General features: G+C 37.2%; 1 protein-coding gene across 1 annotated transcript in view; it reads right to left on the bottom strand.

The window, feature by feature from the left end:
- POF1B (POF1B actin binding protein) overlaps positions 1–20,624 on the bottom strand; it is a 108,719-nt gene that overhangs the window by 12,068 nt on the left and 76,027 nt on the right. The window contains exons 7-9 of the mRNA XM_049644025.1: positions 12,545–12,572; positions 9,683–9,757; positions 566–658 (exon numbers count right to left, since the gene is read on the bottom strand). Coding sequence (XP_049499982.1) covers positions 566–658; positions 9,683–9,757; positions 12,545–12,572 — 196 coding nt within the window. The remainder of the gene's footprint in view (positions 1–565; positions 659–9,682; positions 9,758–12,544; positions 12,573–20,624) is intronic.

Raw genomic sequence — 20,624 nt, 5'->3', positions numbered from 1 at the left:
TAATTTTCAAATTATAATCTAAATGTGTTCATCAGAACCCAGAAATGAAATAACCCACTCCAGGCTTCATTGTATGCAAGATATTCTAAATATATTTAGATAATGCCACCAAGAATGCCAACTAAAAAGGCTCAAGGCATTCTAAATATATTTAGATAATGGCACCAAAACCACCAACTAAAAAGGTTAAGTTCTTGGAGAAAGGAGTTTTCAAGTATTCTAAGAAATTCAAAGTATGCTTTATTATTACAGAAAAAAAGGGGAAATTCCCATTCAATGGGTTAGACTATTCTAATTTTGGAAGCTACTTCCTGGCTCTAGGTATCAAATTACCTTTGTGTCAAACTAAATAATAAGTGTATACCCAACTTTTTTCATTTTGACATTGGGGATCTTTTATTTCCTCTCTCAACCCCAAGTAACTGTTTCAAGAATATATGTCTGGATGAGCATAATATTGTTGCATTGTATTGAATTTTGCAAGGTAGATTAAATGACTTAATTTCTACATTAGAAGGGTAAGAACTAGTAAGTCTTTGGAAAGAAAAATTAAAATAAGTGTTACTGTCAAGTCATTTTGAAGATGTCCAAGCTCTTCCCGTATGTTGCTGAAGGTGGACAGCACTAGCCGGAGTGATTTATCAGACATACCCCTCATCTGGAGGAAGAAAACGATTGATGGTTTGTATTTACTAGCATTTACAAATAGGCAATATAAGTAATAGTAGTCTTATTTTTCTATTCCCATAAAAAAACTTATTTAAAGTTTTATTTTTTATATAGCAATATTAGAATAGTGATAGAAGGCATTTTGTCAATAACATGCACAAGTAATCCAATCAGCATTCCTGAAGAGATCATGGCTATGTGATTAGAACAAGTTCTATTATTTTTTCCATGAAGTTTCATCTTTCTCACAAGACAGAAATCTATCAGCAAATTTTTAAATTTGCTTTTATACTTTATTTAAAGATTAGAAAAGATGAGGCATTCAAACTTCAAATAATAAAATGCATATCCCTAAGTTGCTTCCAAATGCATGGATTTTTCCTGAAGTGAGAAGAATATAATATTAATTTAGTTTAACCTTGAAGTATAGAAACATCTCAATTTTTAAAGAAGATGGAGAAAATCCCTTTCACTAGATTAAACTCACTTATTTTTTAAAAAATGGTTTAAAAAACAAACAACTTCCATTTTTGGTAAGCTAGAGTAAAAATAATTTTCTTTATTCCTTCTGCTAAGTATAACTAAAACCCCTGGACATTACTATGTATAAAAAAAAGACTTGGAAAAGTGGAAAGAAGGAAGTCTGGTTAGGAAGATTTGTACCCAAAAAATAACACAGAAGTGAGTTCCTGTTTTTTTTTTTTTCTTGCTTCATGTATCACTGACTGGTGTTGGAGAAACAGCACTGGAAACAGACAACAAAAGTCTTTAGAAAAGCCTGCTTTATCTAGCCAAAGGACCATGAAAAGAGCAGCCTAGCAAGGCAGAGAACTTTTAGATAATATCCAGTTATTCCAGTCAAACACCACAGAAAATAATCTTTAAATTTACTGCCACCCAAACTATCAAATGTCAAGAAGGGAACGCAGACTTTCTCCCTTACTAGGCTCTAAAAAGGTCCATCAACACCGCTTACCAGGTTGGTGTTAGAGAAGGCAAGGTGGAGAGATGGGACCTTCATCCCCGCTGGGAACTAAATGAGACCCTCAGCACTGTGGTTCAGTTGAGAGTATGAAAGGAGCCTAGGCTTTCACTTTATCCAATATTAATACTGCTTGCCTCCCTGCTAGGGTGATGTCAGAGATTTCTCAATGAAGAGTCAGGACTTTCATCACTGCCCAACAGAAATGAAGCCACTCACCTTACAATGTCAGTGGCGGCCAACTGGGGAACAGTTATGAGGCACTTCTCTACATCCAAACCAGAGTGAAATCAGTGGGGGCTTAGTAGAGAACCACAATTTCTACCCTGGCCTAGGAGGAACAAGGAGTTCCTCCCCTGATAAGTGTCAACAGAGGCTGAGTGGGGAACCTGGACATCCACCCACAGCTGATAGTAACAGGCAGTTCTCCCATGTCCTCTGTTGTTTCAGTTTAAAGGAAGCCTACTATGTGGATCTTGAGAAGTTTAACAGAAGACCATGGGGGAGGTGAAGGGGAAAAAAAACTTACAGAGAGGGAGGGAGGCAAACCATAAAAGACTCTTAAGTACTGAGAACAAGCTGGGGGTTGATGGGGGTAGGGAGAGGGGAAAGTAGGTGATGGGCATTGAGGAGGGCACTTGTTGGGGTGAGCACTGAGTGTTGTATGGAAACCAATTTGACAATAAATTATATTAAAAATAATAAAAAATAAAGGAAGCCTACTAAAACAGAAGATATGAATAAGATTCAGAGTCATAACATAATATTAAAAATGTCCAAGTTTCAATTTAAAAAATTACTAGTCATTCTAAGAACCAGAAAATTTTAGCTTGATAAGAAAAACAATTAACAGATACCAACATCAAGATAACAGAAGTGTTAGACTTGTCTGACAAGGATTTTAAAGCAGTCATTATAAACATACTTTAATAAAAATTTACAAAGAGACTTAAAACAAAAATAAAGTCTCAGCAACAAAACAGAAAATCTCAGAAAATAAATAGAAGGTATAAAGAATAACTAAACAGTAATTTTAGAATTATAAAACTCAATAACTAAAAAAAAACCCCAAACCTTAACGTATGGACTAAAAACAAAATGGAAACAACAGAGCAAAGAATCAGATAGAAAAATAAAAACGTGCTTAATCACAACATCAGAGAAAAAATAGATTGGAAAATAATTGAACAGAGGCTCAGAGACCTGTGGGAGTATAAGACATATCTTATATACATGTCATAAGAGTCCTCGAAGGAAAGAAAAAAGAGGGGGGAGTTGAAAAAGTATTCAAAGAAATAAGGGCTGTAAACTTCCCCAAATTAGCAAAAATCGTAAGTATAAGTTCAAGAAGTTGGGCAAATTCCAAATCGGATAAATCCAAAGAAATCCAAAGAAACTTCTTAGAACTAAAGATAAATTTTAAATCTTTAAAGCAGCAAGAGAAACCTTAACTATTGGTAATAACAACTCAAATGACAGCATATTTTTCATCAGAAATCCGAATGGCCAGAGGGAAATAGCACACCATTTTTGAAGTGCTGAAAGAAAAGAACTGTCAACTACAAATTCTGTATCTAATGAAAATATCCTTTAAGAATTAAGAGGGAATCACAAAATTAGGAGATGAAGAAAACTGAAAAAAAATTTGTCACTAACAGACTTACCCTAAAAACTGGCTGAAGGAAGTTCTCTGAAGAGAAAGAAAATGATGATGGAATTTGGAACATCAAAAAGGAAGAAATAACATCTTAAGTAATAATATGAGTAAACAGAGTAAGTTTGCCTTCTTTTGCATTTTCTAAATTATATTGGAGTTTGAAGCAAAATTATAACACTGTATGATGTGGATCTCAATGCATGATGAGAAAATATTTAAGACAATTATGTTATAAATGTGGAGAGTAAAGAGAGATAAAGGAAGCAAACTTTTCTATAATTCACTGAAACTGACAAATTGTTGACAACAATAACTAGGATACATTATGGATATATAATGTAATTCTTAGAGCAACCACTAAAAAGGCTATACTAAAAGATATAATCAAAAGAATCAGAGATAAATAAAAATTAAGTTATAAAACATGTTCAGCTAATCCACAGGAAAGCAAGACAAAGAAAACAGGGAAACAAAAAAGCAGAACAAACAGAAAACAAAAAATAAAAATAGGAAATCTAGCCCTAACGTTTAAATAATTGCAACGTGGTCTAAATACACCAATCAAAAGACAGAGATTTGCAGATTGTGAAAAAAACCTTTACCCAACTACGTGTTTTCTACAAGAAATTAACTTCAAATATAATGAAAATTTAAAAATATATAATGAAAGTAAAAAGTTGGGGAAAAAAATATACCATGCAAACATTAATCAAAAGAAAACAAGAGTGTTATGTTGATATTAAATAAAAATGACTTCAGAGCAAAGAAAATTACCAGAAACAGAGAGGGACCATTACATAATGATAAAAGGGTCAATTCACCAAGAATACATAGTAAATCCTAAATGTTTATGCACCAAACAACAGAGCTGCAAAATGTATAGTACTTCAAAAACTGATAGAACTGAAAGAAAAAAGACAAGCTCACAGTTATAACTGAAGATTTCTATATGCCTCTCTCAGCAACTGGTAAGAACTACTTGGCAGAAAATGAGCAAAAATAAATAAGAACTCAACAACCCCGTCAATCAAAGTATCTAACCCTTTCATGTACCCATGGAATATACACCAAGATATACAATATCCTTGACCATAAAACAAAACTTAACCATTTCAAAACAATTAATTTCATATGGAATATATTTTCTGGGCACAGTGGAATCAAACTAAAAATCAATACCAGAAAGACAACAGGAAAATCTCTCAGCACTCTGAAACTAAATAATATACTTCAAAATAATCCACAAGTCAATGCAGAAGTCTAAAGGTAGCTAAAAGTACATAAAGCTGACAGAAAATGAAAATATATATCATAATTTGTGGGACACAGCTAGAGCCATGCTGAGAGGCTGTTTATAGCACTAAATGCTTACATTAGAGAACACAAAAAGTCTCAAATCAATAATCTAACTTTCTATATCAAGAAACTAGACAAAGAAGAGAAAAACAAATCAAAAACAAGCAAAAGAAGGAAATATATAGACAGGGGCAAAAATTAGTGGAAATATAAACAGGAAAACAATAAAGAAGATCAATAAAACTAAAGTCTAGTTTTATGAAAAAAATGATAAAATTGATAAACCTCTAGCAAGACTGACAAAGAAAAAAAGGAGAAGACACAAATTACTAGTATCAAGAATTAAGTAGGGGATAGTAATACAGACCCTGCAGACATCAAGATAATAAGGGAATACTATGAACAACTATACACTATAAATTTGACAATTTAGACGAAATAGACTACTTCATTGGAAAATACAAGTTACCACAACACACCCAATATGAGATAGATCATTTGAATAGACCTATAACTATTATGGATTTGAATTTAGAATTTTTTAAACTCCCCAGAAAACAAATCTACAGGCCCACATATTTTTACTGAATGATTCTACTAAATGTTTAAAGAATTAATACAGAGTCTATATAGTCTCTTCTAGAAAATAGACAATGATGAAACATGTCCCAGTTCATTTTATGCAGCTAGTATTATCCTGATAGCAAAACCAAAGGGAACACAAGAAAACTATAGACCAATGTTTCTCATGAACTTAGATGCAAAAATCCTCCAAAAGAGTTTTTCAAAGAAATAGGTCTTGAATTCACTTTCAATAGACATCCGACCACCAGAGATAATATCAAGAATGCCTCCAAGATTCAGATTCTGCAGAGCATATGTGTTCTCTATACCACTGTCTCTTTATAATACAGACTGTATGCCACTAAAATTATTTTATTTTAGTTTCACAAAAATGACATCAGGTCCAATATTTGGATGACCAAAAAAGGTTTAAGAACAAACTTAGAAATTGGCCTCACTTAGACAATGCTAGGTTATCTCTAGAATCCATTCTTGCAAACAGATGTACTCTTTAGCCATATTCTTTTATTTATTTATTTATTTATTTATTTATTTAATTTATTTATTTTAAATTTAAGTGAAATTGATTTCCATACAACACCCAGTGCTCATCCCAAAAGGTGCCCCCCTCAATACCCATCACCCACCCTCCCGTCCCTCCCATCCCCTATCAACCCTCAGTTTGTTCTCAGTTTTTAAGAGTCTCTTATGCTTTGGCTCTCTTCCACTCTAATCTTTTTTTTTTCCTTCCCCTCCCCCATGGGTTTCTGTTAAGTTTCTCAAGATCCACATATGAGTGAAAACATATGGTATCAGTCTTTCTCTGTAAGACTTATTTCACTTAGCATAACACTCTCCAGTTCCATCCACGTTGCTACAAAGGGCCATATTTCATTCTTTCTCATTGCCACGTAGTACTCCATTGTGTATATAAACCACAATTTCTTTATCCATTCATCAGTTGATGGACATTTAGCCATAATTTGGCTATTGTTGAGAGTGATGCTATAAACATTGGGGTACAAGTGCCCTATGCATCAGCACTCTTGTATCCCTTGGGTAAATTCCTAGCACTGCTACTGCTGGGTCATAGGGTAGGTCTATTTTTAATTTTTTGAGGAACCTCCACACTGTTTTCCAGAGTGGCTGCACCATTTTGCACTCCCACCAACAGTGCAAGAGGGTTCCCGTTTTTCCACATCCTCTCCAGCATCTATAGTCTCCTGATGTGTTCATTTTGGCCACTCTGACTGGCATTAGGTGATATCTGAGTGTGGTTTTGATTTGTTTTTCCCTGATGAGGAGCGATGTTGAGCATCTTTTCATGTGCCTGTTGGCCATCTGGATGTCTTCTTTAGAGAAGTGTCTGCTCATGTTTTCTCCACATTTCCTCACTGGGTTATTTGTTTTTCAGGTGTGGAGTTTGGGGAGCTCTTTATAGATTTTGGATACTAGCCCTTTGTCCGATGTGTCATTTGCAAATATATTTTCCCATTCCGTTGGTTGCCTTTTAGTTTTGTTGGTTGTTTCCTTTGCTGTGCAGAAGCTTTTTATCTTCATAAGGTCCCAGTAATTCACTTTTGCTTTTAATTCCCTTGCCTTTGGGGATGTGTCAAGGAAAAAATTGCTACGGCTGAGGTCAGAGAGGTTTTTTCCTGCTTTCTCCTCTAGGGTTTTGATGGTTTCCTGTCTCACATTCAGGTCCTTTATCCATTTTGAGTTTATTTTTGTGAATGGTGTGAGAAAGTGGTCTAGTTTCAACCTTCTGCATGTTGCTGTCCAGTTCTCCCAGCACCATTTGTTAAAGAGACTGTCTTTTTTCCATTGGATGTTCTTTCCTGCTCTGTCAAAGATTAGTTGGCCATACGTTTGTGGGTCTAATTCTGGGGTTTCTATTCTATTGCATTGGTCTATGTGTCTTTTGTTGTGCCAATACCATGCTGTCTTGATGATTACAACTTTGTAGTAGAGGCTAAAGTCTGGGATTGTGATGCCTCCTGCTTTGGTCTTCTTCTTCAAAATTACTTTGGCTATTCGGGGCCTTTTGTGGTTCCATATGAATTTTAAAATTGCTTGTTCTAGTTTCGAGAAGAATGCTGGTGCAATTTTGATTGGGATTGCATTGAATGTGTAGATAGCTTTGGGTAGTATTGACATTTTGACAATATTTATTCTTCCAATCCATGAGCATGGAATGTTTTTCCATTTCTTTATATCTTCTTCAGTTTCCTTCATAAGCTTTCTATAGTTTTTACCATACAGATCTTTTACATCTTTGGTGAGATTGATTCCTAGGTATTTTATGCTTCTTGGTGCAATTGTGAATGGGATCAGTTTCTTTATTTGTCTTTTTGTTGCTTCATTATTAGTGTATAAGAATTCAACTGATTTCTGTGCATTGATTTTGTATCCCACAACTTTGCTAAATTCAGGTATCAGTTCTAGCAGACTTTTGGTGGAGTCTATTGGATTTTCCATGTATATCGTGTCATCTGCAAAAAGTGAAAGCTTGACATCATCTTTGCCAATTGTGATGCCTTTGATTTCCTTTTGTTGTCTGATTGCTGATGCTAGAACTTCCAACACTATGTTAAAAAACAGTGGTGAGAGTGGACATCCCTGTCATGTTCCTGATCTCAGGGAGAAAGCTCTCAGTTTTTCCCCATTGAGGATGATGTTAGCTGTGGGCTTTTCATAAGTGGCTTTTATGATGTTTAAGTATGTTCCTTCTATCCCAACTTTCTCAAGGGTTTTCATTAAGAAAGGTGGCTGAATTTTGTCAAAGGCCTTTTCTGCATCGATTGACAGGATCATATGGTTCTTATCTTTTCTCTCATTAATGTGATGTATCACGTTGATTGATTTGTGAATGTTGAACCAGCCCTGCAGCCCAGGAATGATTCCCACTTGATCATGGTGGATAATTCTTTTTATATGCTGTTGAATTCGATTTGCTAGTATCTTATTGAGAATTTTTGCATCCATATTCATCAGGGATATTGGCCTGTAGTTCTCTTTTTTTCCTGGGTCTCTGTCTGGTTTAGGAATCAAAGTAATACTGGCTTCATAGAATGAGTCTGGAAGTTTTCCTTCCCTATTTTTTGGAATAGCTTGAGAAGGATAGGTATTATCTCTGCTTTAAATGTCTGGTAGAACTCCCCTGGGAAGCCATCTGATCCTGGACTCTTATTTGTTGGGAGGTTTTTGATGACTGATTCAATTTCTTCGCTGGTTATGGGTCTGTTCAAGCTTTCTATTTCCTCCTGATTGAGTTTTGGAAGCGTGTGGGTGTTTAGGAATTTGTCCATTTCTTCCAGGTTGTCCAGTTTGTTGGCATATAATTTTTCATAGTATTCCCTGATAACTGCTTGTATCTCTGAGGGATTGGTTAATAATTCCATTGGCGGAGAACAAAGGCACTCACCAGCGCCATCTCCCTCGCCCATCCCCCAGCACCGGGAGGGAGTCAGACCCGCCAATGGAGAGATGGATCCGCAGAAGCACAGCGTGGGGTGTTTGCGCGGTGCAAGCAAGTTCCCTGGCAAGAACTGGTTCCCTTTGAGATTTTGGCTGGGGGATAGGTGAGGGAGATGGCAGTGGCGAGCACCTTTGTTCCCCGCCAAGCTGAGCTCTGTTGTCCGGGGCTCAACAAATCTCCCTCCCGTTGTCCTCCTACCCTCCTGCTCTCTGAGCAGAGCTGTTAATTTATAACCTTCCAGATGTTAAGTCCCGCTAGCTGTCAGAACACACTCCGATCAACCCCTCCGCTTTTGCAAGCCAGACTCAGGGGGCTCTGCTTGGCCGGTGGGCCGCCCCCCCCCCACTACCTCCCGCCAGTCCGTGTAGCGTGCACCGCCTCTTTGCCCTTCCTATCCTCTTCCGTGGGCCTCCTGTCTGTGCTTGGCTCCAGAGAACCCATTCTGCTAGTCTTCTGGCGGTTTTCTGGGTTACTTAGGCAGGTGTAGGTGGAATCTAAGTGATCAGCAGGACACAGTGAGCCCAGTGTCCTCCTACGCCGCCATCTTCCCGACCAATCCCTCCAAATGAGAATCTAGCCATATTGTTTAGCATCTATCTTCTGTTTCTCATTTCATTGTAGGGGAACTTACTACTCCAGTAGTCTCTACCCTTCCGTAAATCAGAAAAAGCAAGGCACTGGCCTTTCTCATCTCTTACTGCAAGGATACGGTGGGGACGGGTAGAATAGAAAATGGAAAAGATGAGGACAAAGACTACAAGTTAGAATCAGGTTTTGCTATAGGAGTGAGGAGAGAATAAGGGCATTACTATTTCTATAATGCTTTCCTGAATGCTAATTATTCAATATAAGTGTATGCAACCCTTTTTTAATCAAAGTATAATCAACTATAATGCAACCCTTTTTTAATCAAAGTATAATAAACTCTTGTAAAACAGGATTTTTATTTAGAACTTTCTGTTCTTAATTAAGGGAAGCATCCTTGGCTAGTGGTTTGTCACTGTTGATTTCACATCCACTCTTGACCTCATCTTACCTGCAGAATATAGCAAATTTGCTGTTTTGTACACTCTGACAATCCTCTGGGAATCAAGGATTCAATGTCTTCTGACTGTAAGAAAAGAGAGGCTTATACATTGAAAAGATACACATGAGTATTGTAATTTTAGGGTCTGCAGTTCACAAACTTTTGTGCAGCAGAGCATATTTTTAGGAACATCAAAAGATTATTTCAGTTTTGGGCGATAGTTGCTACCAACTTCCTTTCTACCCTGATAGTTCTTACTTTTAAAAAAATTGACTATAGAGGCACCTGGGTGGCTCAGTCGGTTAAGTGTCCAACTCCTGGTTTCAGCTCAGATCATTATTTCACAGTTTGGTGGGTTCGAGCCCTGCACTGGGATCTGTGCTGACAGGGCAGAGCCTACTTGGGATTCTCTCTCTCTCTCTCTCTCTCTCTCACTATCTCTGCCCCTTCCCCACTCATGCTGTCTCTTTTTCAAAATAAATAAACTTAAATTATTTAATTTTTTTTTAAAAAAATGATTATACTACAGACACTATGGAAAGTACCTTGAATTCTAGGCATTTTAGGGAAAAACTTTATGCAACCAATCAGATGTTCCATTTCTACATTTTTTAAGAGTAATTTAAAAAACAAAAAGATGGCCTCTCAAGTCCCATTAAATACTCTCAGTGTATCTTTCAACAACTGGAAGCTTTTAAGTGATAAATATGACATTTGAGAGGCTTATTTTTTAAATAATGAAAATTGAGGATTTACATTGAGCTATGATGACTTCTGAAAAAGTAAATGTTGACACAGCAACATTGAAAAGCTTTAACTGATTTTTTTTTTTTAGTTGAAGCAATGCAAATTTATTATCTAGTAGTTTTGGAGGTTGGAATCAATGGGGCAAAATTAATGTGTCAGCAGAACTGCATTCTTTTGATGGGCTCTAGGGGAGAATCTATTTCATTGCCTTTTTGTTTCTACAGGCTGCCTGAATTCCTTGGCTGGTGGCCTCATCACTCCCATCTCTGCTTCCATTGGCAGATCTCCTGACTCTGACCTCCTGCCTCCCTCTTTTAAGGACCGTTAGTGTTAACATTGGGCCCACCCACATAATCCAGGATAAGCTCCTCACTTTAAGATTCTTAACTTAGTCACATTTGCAAAGTTTATTTTACCATATTAAGGTAACATATTCAAAAGTTTCAGGGATTAAGGTGTGGACATCTTTGGGGGGCCATTATTCTGTCTTCCACATAATCTTATTGCCCTTCTTCTGAAGCTCATATCCATATAGTTTCCCTCTGTGAGGTCTAGATCCAAGAGAGGGAGATTCTAATAGAGGAAGGGTCTTCTCTTCCACCTGCTCAAGACCCTCCTTGGATGACTAACCAAGAATCCACTTCCTCAGAAGACATCTTTCCCTCTTCCTCAGGGGGTGATTTTTCTCTATGGCTGCTGCAAGACAAGTTAATTAGAATACCATCCAGTACCTCTGACTTCAGTACCCTTATCCCAAACTATAGAAGGATGATGTCCTTACAAAAAACAAAAAAAAAACAAAAACAAAAAACAAAAACAGATAGCCAAGGACTGAAGTTAAGACATCACAGCAGATACTTATCTTGCCAAATCCTATGCCCAGCCCAACATGTATCATTGTCTTCTTTTATTTTATTCAAATATCATTAACATACAGTGTTATATTAGTTTCAGGTGTACAATATAATGATTCAGCAATTCTATACATTTCTCAGTGCTTATCAAAATAAGTATACTCTTAAGCCCAGTTATTTATTTTACCCATATCCCCACTGACATCTCCTTTTGTGAGAAGCTTCAACTAATTTTAAGTGAAAATCACTGTAATGAATGCAGTATATCAATACATTGAAAATAAAGAAAAAAATTGGGGCACCTGGGTGGTGGTTAAGCATCCAACTTTGGCTCGGGTCATGATCTCATGGTTTGTGAGTTCGAGCCCTGCGAAGGGCTCTGTGCTGACAGCTTGCAGCCTGGACCCTGCTTTGGATTCTGTGTCTCCTTCTCTCTCTGCCCCTCCCCCACTTGTGTTCTGTCTCTCTCTATTAAAAAATAAATAAATGTAAGCAAAAAAATTTTTTTAAAAAAGAAAAAAACACAAAAGAGGCCACTGTACTTTTTTATTACATCGAAATCAGTTCTTTCTCTATCTGATTACTTATTCCATTTGAAGTAATACTTAACAAAATGTGCATATATAATAGAATTAAAAATTGAAAAAAACTTAAGTTGATTTCTGTTTGGCATGGGTCATAAGGTTCAAAATACATTAAAACTAACTTTGCTACTTAGTTAATGTAGGTCTTAATTTTCTAAAGCAGAGAGTATGTGGTAAATGAAATTTTAAATGTTTTGATAAGCAAAGACAAAGTCATAAACAACAGTTGATGAAATATTTTTCACATTAATAATTATTACCTTTATGATTATTACTTTTATGGCCATTAGAAAAATATAAAAAAATTAACATTTTTATTTATTTTTGAGAGACACAGAGAGATGGAGTGTGAGCACGGGAAAGGTAGAGAGGGAGACACAGAATCTGAAATAGGCTCCAGGATCTGCATGGTCAGCACAGAGCCCAACCTGGGGCTTGAACCCACCAACTGTAAGATCATGACCTGAACTGAAGTTGGATGCTTCCCCAACTGAGCCACCCAGGTGTCCTGTAATTACAAACATAAACGGTTCTATCATTTTAAAGACAAAATAATCATTATATCTTTCACTAATCTGTGTTTCTAGTCTAATAAAGGTACCAAACTAAAACAGTATTATTGGTGCAAATATCAGAATCTGCTTTGTTATCACCTATATTTGATTTTCAACTATTTTTGCACTTACCTCATCTGTAGACTCAAAGTCCTCTTTGCTGCAAGAGTGAAAATAAAAAGATAGACAACCTTAAGAAAATGTATGTATTGATCATATATAAATGCTAGTGTTTCTAATTCTTTTATCTTATGTTTTAATATATCATAATAACAGCAATTCAATTTACAATTCAAGTAAGAAATTTTAAGCTAACTAAAATGGCACTTATCAAAAATAAAGATAATTTTCCTGAAACGAGTTAATCTACTAAAAATGACCAATATTGATTAGGGAGAGGAAGAGGCCAACATGGCAGAGAAGTAGGGGGATCCAAACTTCCCACATCTCTCAAAGAATGCTGAAGCCAAAGGACTTTGAAACCCCAAGAGTCTGGGAGGAAAAGAGACTGAGTCTAAAAGGGAGTCACTGGAACATCCTTGACGGGCTATAGGTAGGTGATTGAGAACTGGGGGAGATAAAATGGGCCATGTAAGCACAGAGGGGAGTGATCCCCTTTTGTGGAGAGACAAAGGGAAGAGAAACAGTGGCTGGGGAAGCATAGGACTGTATCTGGACAAAAGATAAACCTCGGGCTGGGACTGAGAGCGATACCATCTCTAACTGCAGGGCTTTCTTGGACTGGGGCCAGCTGACCCATTCGCACACCTGGGGAGGAGGAAAGCCAGACCCGGGTTCGGTGGTAGGTCAGGGGTGCAGTGCACAGTAGAAGAAACCAGTCCCCTCCTTGGAGTGCTGTGGGAAAGGACAAAGCCTGCCTGCCTCTGCCATCCTGGGGCCCAGCGGGGATGTCAGCAACACAGTCTGCAGCAGGAAAAGATGGTCCTCCCTGAAGTGCTGAGGCACAGACAAAGCCAGCTGGGAGCACATATCAGGCTGCACAGAGAGGCACTTCCTCAGTGCCAGAGCAGACAGAGTGGGACTTTGAATCCTAGCCAAGCACTGGTCAGGGGAGTCAGGGGAGCAAGAAGCACTGCCCCATCTGCACCTGCTGCAGTGAGGATGACTCAAATGGAGTCCACCAAGCCCCATGGAGAAGAGACTGGGGGATCGCCATCCCCCACCCCCACCCCCTGCACCACCAAGGCAAGACCTCAGGGATCTGTCCGGGGCCCATAGTGGAGGCAGAACCAGCCTACACCAAACCACGCCCCTCCATGCCTGGTCACTGCATATCTGCTGGAGCAGGACAGATGCTGTAGAACCAAAGGGCTCTATCATCCAAACCAGTGCTGCTGCAGAGCCTGGATTAATTCTCGGACAATTCTTGTTATTTAGATACATATTCCCTTCTTATCTCTTCCCTCATCTAGGCTGGTTATTCTGGTTGTTGGTTTGTTTAAGCAGACATATTTAATCCATTCTCTTCATACATATTCTACACCACTTTCTCTACTTTCCTTTCTCTCTCTTTGGAATAATCAAGCCATAGTTTCTCTGTCTGGGTAACTTTATCTTTTATTTTTCCCCCACTTCCTTCTTTATTTTCTTTCTTTCTCTCTCTCTGGATAAGGCCATTTAGACTCTCTGCCTAGTCAATGTTTATTTTCTCTTTGTCCCCACCCCTGTCATTTCTCTCTTTGTATATGATCTTCCATCAGCACTGCCTTTACCCTGTTCTTTACTTGTAGCTGGTGTTTCTGCTTTTTTGCTTTTGGATTAGTTTGTTTGTTTTATATGTGTGTGTGTCTGGTCTGTCTGTTTGTTTGTCTTATTTGTCTGTGTGTTTGCCTGTCTTTGTTTCCTGTTGGTTTTTCTGTTTGTTTTCCTTTCCAGGGATAATTCAAATAACAACTCAAATCAGATCTTGTGGAGGGTCCAAAACATCACTACAAGTAGAGAAATAAAATGACCAAAATCGGGACAACACAGAGCAAGTAACACTCTCCAAAAAAACACCTACTGAAGGACCAGGTCCTGAACAGTGTATGACCCCCCTTTAATATAAGAGTGCTCACAGGTACAGAGCACATAACAAGCTTTTAAAACTCATAAGGGACAGAAAAGTAGCCAAAATGATGAAATGGAAGAATTCCATGCAAAAGAAAATCCAGGAAGAACTGAAAACTAAAGAATTGATCTAAACAGATATAAGCAATATAACTGAATAAGAATTTAGAATAATAGTCATAACATTAATCACTGGGCTTGAAGAAGGCATAGAAGACAGCAGAGAATCTATTACTGCAGAGATTAAGGAACTAAAAATCAGTCACGATGAATTAATAAATGCTATAAATGAGGTGCAAAATAAAATGGAGGCGGCCACAGCACAGATTGAAGAGGCAGAGGGGAGAATAGGTGAATTAGAAGATAAAATTATGGAAAAAGAGGAAGCTGAGAAAAAGAGAGATTAAAAAATCCAGGATCAAGAGGGGAAAATTAGAGAAGTAAGTGATGCAATCAACTGGAACAATATCTGTATCATAGGAATTCCAGAAGAAGAAAAGAGAGAGAAAGGGTCTGAAAATGCACTTGAATGAATCATAGCTGAGAACTTCCCTGATCTGGGGAAGGAAAAAGGCAGTGAAATACAAGAGGCACAGAGAACTCCCTTCAGACATAACTTGATTCGATCTTCTGCATGACATATCATAGTGAAACTGGCAAAATACAAGGATAAAGAGAAAATTCTGAAAGCAGCTAGGGATAAACACGCTCTAACTTACAAAAGTAAACCCATAAGTGTAGTGGCAGACCTATATACTGAAACTTGGCATGCCAGAAAGGAATGGCAGGAAATCTTCAATGTGATGAACAGGAAAAACATGCAGCCAAGAATTCTCTATCCAGAAGGTCTGTCATTCAGAATAGGAGAGATAAAGGTTTTCCCAAACAAACAAAAATTGAAGGAATTCATCACCACTAAACCAGCCCTACAAGAGATCCAAAGGGGGATTCTGTGAGTGAAATGTTGCAAGGACCACAAAGTACCAGAGACATCACTACAAGCGTGAAAGCTACAGATATCACAATGACTAAACCCATATCTTTCAATAATAACATTGAATGTAAATGGACTAACTACTCTAATCAAAAGACATAGGGTATCAGTATGGATAAAAAGAAGAACCATCTATTTTCTGTCTACAAGAGACTCATTTTAGACCTGAGGACACCTTCAGATTGAAAATGAGGGGATGGAGAACTATCTATCATGCTACTCAAAGTCATAGGCAAGCTGGAGTAGCCATACTTATATCAGACAAAGTAGACTTTAAATTAAAGGCTGTAACAAGAGATGAAGAAGGGCACTAGGTAATAATTACAAGATCTATCCATCAGGAAGAGCTAACAATTATAAATGTCTATGCACCAAATTCGAAGGCACCCAAATATTTAAAACAATTAATCACAAATATAAGCAATATTATTGATAAGAATGTGGTAATTGCAGGAGACTTTAATACTCCACTTACAACAATAGACAGATCATCTAGACACAGAATCAGTAAAGAAACAATGGTTTTGAATGATACATTGGACCAGATGGACTTGACAGATATATTTAGAACTCTACATCCAAAAGCAGCAGAATATACTTTCTTCTTGAGTGTACATGGAACATTCTCCAAGATAGATCATGTACTGGGTCACAAACGGCCCTCAATAAATATAAAAGAATTGAGATCATACCGTGCACACTTTCAGATCACAATGCTATGAAACTTGAAATCAACCACAGGAAAAGGTCTGGAAAACCTCCAAAGGCATGGAGGTTAAAGAACACCCTACTAAAGAACAAATGGGTCAACCAGGCAATTAGAAAAGAAATTTGAAAATGTATGCAAACATATTAAAATGAAAAGACAACAATCTAAATGCTTTCGGATGCAGCAAAGGCAGTCCTGAGAGAAAAATACACTGCAATCCAGGCCTATCTCAAGTAACAAGAAAAATCCCAAATACAAAATCTAAGAGCATACCTAAAGGAAAGAAAAGCAGAAAGACACCCCAAAGCCAGCAGAAGAGAAATAATAAAGAACATAGCAGAAATAAACAATATAGAATCAAAAACACACTAGAGCAGATCAGTGAAACCAAGAGTTGGTTTTTTGAAAAAATAAACAAAATTAATAAACCTCTAGCCAAGTTTCTCAACAAGAGAAGAGAAGACCCAAATAAAATCACGAATGAAAATGGAATTATGACAACCAATTCCTCAGAAATACAGTAATTATCAAGGAATACTATGAAAAATTATATGCTAACAAACTGGACAACCTGGAAGAAATGGACAAATTCCTAAGCACCCACCCACTTCCAAAACTCAAATGGATCATATGGAAATAGAAAATTTGAACAAGTCCATAATTAGTGAAGAAATTAAATCAGTCACCAAAAATCTCTCAACAAATAAGAGTCCTGGCCCAGATGGCTTCACTGGGGAATTCTACCAGACATTTAAAGCAGAGTTAATACCTATCCTTCTCAAGCTGTTCCAAACAATAGAAAGGGAAGGAAAACTTCCAGACTCATTCTATGAAGCCAGCATTACTTTGATTCCCAAACCAGACAGAGACCCAGGAAAAAAAGAGAACTACAGGCCAATATCCCTGATGAACATGGATGCAAAAATTCTCAACAAGATACTAGCCAAGTGAAGTCAACAGCATATAAAGAGAATTATTCATCATGATCAAGTGGGATTCATTCCTGGGATGCAGGACTGGTTCAATATTTGGAAATCAATTTGATACATCATATTAATAAAAGAAAAGATAAGAACCACATGATCCTGTCAATGGATGCAGAAAAAACATTTGACAAAATACAGCATCATTTCTTGATGAAAACCCTCAAGAAAGTCAGAATAGAAGGAACATACTTAAATGTCATAGAGGCCATTTATGAAAAGCCCACAGATAATATCATCCTCAATGGGGAAAAACTGAGAACTTTCCCCCTGGGATCAGGAACATGACAGGGATGTCCACTCCCTGTGATGTCCACTATGTGTAACATAGTGCTGTAAGTCCTAGTATCAGCAATCAGACAACTAAATGAAAAAAAAGCATCAACATCAGCAAAGATTAAATCAAACTTTCACTTTTTGCAGAGGACATGATACACTACCTGGAAAACCCGACAGACTCCACCAAAAGTCTGCTAGTATTGATACATAAATTCAGCAAAGTCACAGGGTACAAAATTAATGTACAGAAATTGTTTGCATTTTTATACACCAATAATGAAGCAACAGAAAGAGAAATAAAGAAACTTATCTCATTCACAATTACACCAAGAACCATAAAATACCTAGGAATAAACCTAACCAAAGATTTAAAGGATCTTTATGCTGAAAACTATAGAATGCTTATGAAGGAAATTGAAGAAGAGACAAAGAAATGGAAAAACATTCCGTGCTCATGCATTGGAATAAATATTGTTAAAATGTCAATACTACCCAAAACAGTCTACATATTCAATACAATCCCAATCAAAATTACACCAGTATTGTTCTCAAAGTAGATCAAACAATCCTAAAATTTGTATGGAACCACAAAGTGCTCGTGTAGCCAAAGTACTATCAAAGAAGAAAACCAAAGCAAGAGGCATCACAATCCCATAGTTTAGCCTCTACTACCAACTGTAATCATCAAGACAACATGGTATTGACACAAAAACAGACACATAAACCAATGGAATAGAAAAGAGAACTCAGATTTGGACCCACAAAAGTATGGCCAACTAACATGCAACATGCAGAAAAATGAAACTAGATTACTTTCTGATACCATTCTCAAAAATAAACTCAAAATGGATGAAAGACCTGAATGTGAGATAGGAAACCATCAAAATCCTAGAGCCAAGAGCAGGAAAATATCTCTTTGAGTGTAGCTGCAACAATTTCTCAATCAACACATCTCCAAAGGCAAGGGAATTAAAAGCAAAAATGAACTATTAGGACCTCATCAAGACAAAAACTTCGGCACTGCAAAGGAAACAATCAACAAAACTAAAAGGCAACCAACAGAATGGGAAAAGATATTTGCAAATGACATATCAGATAAAGAGCTAGTATCCAAAATCTCTAAAGACCTCACCAAACTCCACACCAGAAAAGCAAATAATCCAGTGAAGAAATGGGCAGAATACATGAATAGACACTTCTCTAAAGAAGACATCCAGATGGCCAACAAGCACATGAAAAGATGCTCAACATTGCTCCTCATCAGGGAAATACAAATCAAAACCACACTCAGATACCACCTCATGGCAGTCAGAGTGGCTAAAATGAACAAATCAGGAGACTATAGATGCTGGCAAGAATGTGGAGAAATGGGAACCCTCTTGCACTGCTGGTGGGAATGCAAACTGGTGGAGCAGCTCTGGAAAACAGTGTGGAGGTTCCTCAAAAAATTAAAAATAAAACTACCCTATGACCCAGCAATAAGGCTGCTAGGAATTTACCCAAGGGATACAGGAGTGCTGATGCATAGGGACACTTGTACCCCAGTGTTTACAGCAGCACTTTCAACAATAGCCAAATTATGGAAAGAGCCTAAATGTCCATCAACTGATGAATGGATAAAGAGGATGTGCTTTATATATACAATGGAATACTACTTGGCAATGAGAAAGAATGAAATATGGCCATTTGCAGCAACGTGGATGGAGCTGGAGTGTATTATGCTAAGTGAAATAAGTCAGGCAGAGGAAGACAGATACCATACGTTTTAACTCATATGTGGATCCTGGGAAACTTAGCAGAAGATCATGGGAGAGGGGAAGGGGAAAAAAGTTATAGGGAGGGAGGGAGGCAAACCATAAAAGACTCTTAAGGACTAAGAACAAACTGAGGTTTGATGGGGGGTGGGGGAGAGTGGAAAATGGATGTTGGGCATGGAGGAGGGCACTTGGGATGAGCAGTGGGTGTTGTATGAAAAACAATTTGACAATAAATTTTATTTAAATAAAAAATGAACAATATCAAAATAACAAGCCAAAAGAATATACAGAATCAGTTACAGCCATGCACTAGCATTAATCTGTTTATGACTAGATGTACAAGTCCTTGGTGCTTTGTAATAAATGATGCCTGAGTGAATGGATAACAATAATAGTTGTTCTCTCTCTCCACCCACATTTTCTCCTGTATCATTCACTTTCAGTGCTGAGTCCAACTTCTCTCTATAGTCTTCAAGTTATTCCATACCCTTTCATCAAAATCAAAACTTGCAGTATAAATTCATTCAATCTACACTACAGTATATATGGCAGTGACAAAACCTTACACATACCTGGATGTTTACATAGAGACAGAGCTTTAAGCAACATGACCAAAATTCTAGTGGGATGATAAAACTTCCAACATCAAAATGAGGATTTGAGCACCAGGGTTAGAAGACCCTTTGTGAAGCCATGTTAGGTAGGCAAATACCACAAAAGAATTCTTAGTGATTATACCAGTCTGGCACTTGCTTCTTTGGGGAGTGATGAAAGTGGAAAACGATACAGTTTCAGTGTCAGTGGCAATAGACAGGTCTTTATTTCTGACTACTTGTTTTATCTATGCTTCATTGAAGAATTCGGCACAAAATATATGGTGAATGTACTTCTCAAACAAAAACACACTACACATGTTCTGACAACAAGGCAGAATATTTTAAATGTGCTTGTATATTTTAAAGATGCTTGTATAAAATCAGAGGTATGTGAGTGACATATCTTTGATATAAAAGAAAAATATATTAGAGATATGTTAGGACATTATCTCCTACCTTTACCTTCTAAGTAACTGCTTATGGTAATATATTGCTTGGAGAGATAAGAAGGTCTCTCACTGTGCAAAACCTCTTGCATATATTTATAAAAATATATATGTTAATGTGGAGGAAGAAAACTGAAGGTTCAATTTACCCGAGGCATGACTACATATTTGCAATCGTCTGTATGTATGTATGTGGCATTTCCTATATTGCCCAAAATAGAAATTGTGGGGAAGCCCTAGTAAAATAAATAAATAAAATATTCTGTACTTTTTAAATGTTTTACTAAAGAAACTGCATGCATATACTGGGAGTTACAACAAGTTAAAAATATGAATCAATACTTTAGTCATACTCCATTACTATTAACTGAAATAATC

This window comes from Panthera uncia, chromosome X (assembly GCF_023721935.1).
Source record: "Panthera uncia isolate 11264 chromosome X, Puncia_PCG_1.0, whole genome shotgun sequence".
NCBI lineage: Eukaryota > Metazoa > Chordata > Mammalia > Carnivora > Felidae > Panthera > Panthera uncia.
The sequence above is the reverse complement of the archived record's forward strand: the minus strand, read 5'-3'. Positions and strand labels throughout refer to the sequence as shown.